Source organism: Ananas comosus, linkage group 21, assembly GCF_001540865.1.
Source record: "Ananas comosus cultivar F153 linkage group 21, ASM154086v1, whole genome shotgun sequence".
In the NCBI taxonomy this organism is placed as follows: domain Eukaryota; kingdom Viridiplantae; phylum Streptophyta; class Magnoliopsida; order Poales; family Bromeliaceae; genus Ananas; species Ananas comosus.
Window position 1 is genome coordinate 5,944,612 of NC_033641.1, and position 3,870 is coordinate 5,948,481.

The following is a 3,870-nucleotide window of genomic DNA, read 5'->3' on the forward strand; positions in this document are numbered from 1 at the left end:
TTACATTATTATACTGTAATTTTAAAATTTAGTTTCTATAATTAGAACAAAATATATCATTTTTTTATAAAAGATAGTTTTAAAGTGCACTAAACTTATAAAGATGTGGCAATTTGAACGTTTGCCGAGTGGTGCTGGTAACTTTTAATAACTAAAACTCGGGTAAGCTAGTGATCCGTTTACTATAGCTTTTTATTGTTTTTAATAAAAGATCCATGAGGTTTATGAGATCTAGTTTAGATTGCCTCGGCTAGCTGTTAAGCTTTCAGCGTTGTAGCTTTTGCTGGACCTTCGTGCCTTCCGAGGCACGAGGTTCTATCGTATGATCGGAGTGAGTATATCTCACTTTATATATATGATATGAGAATACTCATACTAGCTGAAGCATGAATATTCAACAAAAGCTACTATCTCAACACCTTAGCTGCTATGTATAGCTATTTGTACATATATCTACGTATATTTTGAACATCTTTATATTTAATCATTGCGGTCATACTCTATAGCCGATCTTATTGCCACATTTTCCTAGTACCATCCATCTATGAACACTATCTTTTAAGATAATTGATGGATTTCCTACCTCTCTACATTCCAACTCTACTACCACCATCTAATATATACATATACATATACATATACATGCCGATCTATGAACATTTATATACCCCCATATGAACACACAATAATCGGGCCTACCTCTCTACATTATCATAGTACCACCACTATTAACATATACATATCATATACATATGTATATGTATACTAACTATACTATGTATATGTAACATATACATATACATATACATACATATACATATGTATATACATATACATATACATATGTATATATGTATATGTATATGTATATGTATATGTATGTATATGTATATGTATATGTATACACATACATATGTATATGTATATATATACATATATACATATATATATATATCATCCCGATAATACTCATGCCGATCTTATGAACATTTTCATAGTACCCCCACTATGAACACACAAAAATCGGGAACCTACCTCTCTACATTCCAACTCTACTACCACCATCCACCACCATCCACCTTATCACAAATTAGGTTCCCGATAATTATTAGTTTTTCATCTAGGTTACCGAATTTTGGATTATCGTGGTACTACCACTATGAACATTTTCATAGTATCGAGTTGAGCCCGATAATATGATAATACTCATATCTCGGGAAAGCATGAGCATTTAACAAAAGTTACAATCCCAAAAGCTTAGCTGCTAGGTGTGGCAATTTGTACTAGATCTCATAAACTTTGAAGATCTTTTATTTAAAGCATTAAAAAGTTTTAGTAATATTTCAGGTAGTTCGCCCATATTTTACTTGCCAGTTTTAGTTTGTTTTAGGATTTTTACCTACTAGCCTAGGAAGTTAAATTATAACCTCAATAACTAGAAATAAATCCATCACTTATCTTAAAAAATAGTTTTTAAATTAGATAAGGCTAAGAAAATGTGGCAATTGATCGTTTATAAGGTATGAAAATAATAAAATTTATTTTCTAGGTACTTCAAATACTCTAGATCAAGTTTAACGGAGCCGATCGACGATTCGAAAGTCGCAATATTGAAAACGAGCTGGAAGCACGGAAGGCTCCGTGCTTCCGATAGCATAGTAGCCTCACTCTATATATATATATATATATATATATATATGAGCAGTTTGCTTGTTCATTAACACATTTAATATCTTATTTGAGCCTTAATGTCCTTTTAACTGTATCAGTAGGATGTTTTGAATTTCAATCTGTAAGCACACATTCCCTATGTGTTAGCTGACTGTTTTGAGCATCTAGTTTTATTTGCTTTAAAGGTATGATTCTTGCCGATTTGCTTGTTTGGTTTCCAGCTGTAGGATTTAAACACTTTTTGTCGTGATGAATATTCCTAGATAATTTGTCACCAAGTAGCATAGAGGTCAGTTGAGGGAATTGAGGTACAGTAGCAATGAGGTCCTAGTTAAGATTATCTGCATTTTTTTTTCTTTTATAATATGTTCGGATTCCACGTGGCTTCTCTACTTTGAATTACGAATAGATAAATTGCCCCATAAAACGAAGTTGTGCCCTGGGAGGTACCTCCACGATGTGATAGTGATTGTTTTGGTGATGCTGTTGATTTGGTTGATTGTATCTCAGTCATGATTAAATGATATTGAAATTATGTGTGTTTTCTCTCAGATAATGGGGGACAAAATGATGATTCTGAATCACAGCTCACCATCCGGTCAGATCATTTTGCCTCTTTTCTTCGTACATTCCTCCATGTTTAAGTATTGCACCCTCTAGTAACCTTTGCTCTTTTTTTTTATTTTTATTTCTTCTTCTTTTCCCTTTTCAAATTTACAGGACAAAACGCATGTCTGTGGCTGTGGGGCCAAGTAGCTTTGCTTCAAGGAAGAAGAAGATCAAGAAGGTAACCAACTGATTATTCTATGTATATTTATAAAAAGATGTAGGTGCATCTTGTCTATGTCATCTCGGTAGAATACATTCCTGGGTTAATTGCATACAGGTTCCTGCAACTATAGTGAATTGTAAATATATCTCTGTAAAGTTCAATTTTCATAAGTTATTCCTATAAAAGTTCTAATGTTTTCAGATATGTTCCTATCGTTAGAATCCATTAGAAAAGTTTAGTTAACCATAGATTAAATACTTTGTCCTGGTTAAGTTTTGACATTTTTACTCTTATATTATACTGTTATAACTTCTGAAGGGACATTTGTGATGGCAAAATTGGAAATATAAATAGTTTTCTAACGGTAACAAACCAGAGGGATATATCTGAAAATATTAGGGCTTTTGCAGGATAACTTATAAAAGTTGAATTTTATAGGGATATATTTGCAATTCATTATGTTTGCGGGGACCTATATGCAATTAACCCTACATTCCTCGGGCGGCTTAGATGCTTTGTTCGTATTAAATCAATTTGCGAAACGGTGCAATAGATTCTTCGTAGTTTATATTTGTGTAATACTTAAACTTCAAATGTCCCATGTGATTTAGCACTTTTTTAGTTTGGTATCCTGTTGTTTGAAGTATTTTACGTCACTATCTTGTGGTTTTATTTTGAGATAATTGCCTATATATACCCTTCAAAATTTTTTAAATATCTCATTTATTCTTGCTTTTTTTTTTTTAGTTCAAATATATCCTCCATATATTTTTTCCATTATTCAAAAATACCTATGCTGTTAGTGCCCGTTAAATTAGTTCGTGTTAAATTTGAATTAAATTTCTATCATAGTTAAACATAATGAAAAAATCTATTTGGCTACTAACTTAGGGCAAATAAGAAAAGTCGGTAGCGGCAGAAGGATATTTTTGAAAAGGTAAAAAGTTGAAATACTTCTTTCAGTCTCCCCCTCTCAACCTTTGGGTTGAAAAAGAAAAAAAAAAAGGCAGAAACAACGTAAAAAAAAAGAGAAAAAAAAAAAAATTTGTCTCTCTCTCTCTCAACCCAAACGTTGAGAGAGAGAGAGAGACATGTCTTGGCTCTTTGTCTCTCTCTCCCTCCCAACGAGAGGAAAAAAAAAAAAAAAGAAAAAAAATAAGTAAAAAAAAACAGGTTTATTTACTTCAACTAATGCAGCTCGGTATGTTAGCCTCGCTTGCTTCTACTGTTTAGCTTTGCCTTGGACAAGTAAAAAAAATAATAGTAAATAAAATAATGCAAAACAAGTTCACGCGCCCCAAATTAGCACAGCTCGGATAGTGCTTCTACCGGCGAGCTAATTGACAAAACTGGTACAGCTCGGATAGCGCTTCTACCGGCGTGCTAAAAGCATCGTTTTATAGGCTACAAGCTAGTTGTTAAAGCTG

General features: G+C 32.7%; 1 protein-coding gene across 1 annotated transcript in view; it reads left to right on the top strand.

Annotated features, from left to right (window-relative positions):
* LOC109726819 overlaps window positions 1-2,786 on the top strand; it is a 19,422-nt gene extending 16,636 nt beyond the window's left edge. Inside the window, exons 4-5 of the mRNA XM_020256618.1 lie at window positions 2,224-2,269; window positions 2,392-2,786. Of these exons, the coding sequence (XP_020112207.1) occupies window positions 2,224-2,269; window positions 2,392-2,470 (125 nt within the window). The 3' untranslated portion in view covers window positions 2,471-2,786. The remainder of the gene's footprint in view (window positions 1-2,223; window positions 2,270-2,391) is intronic.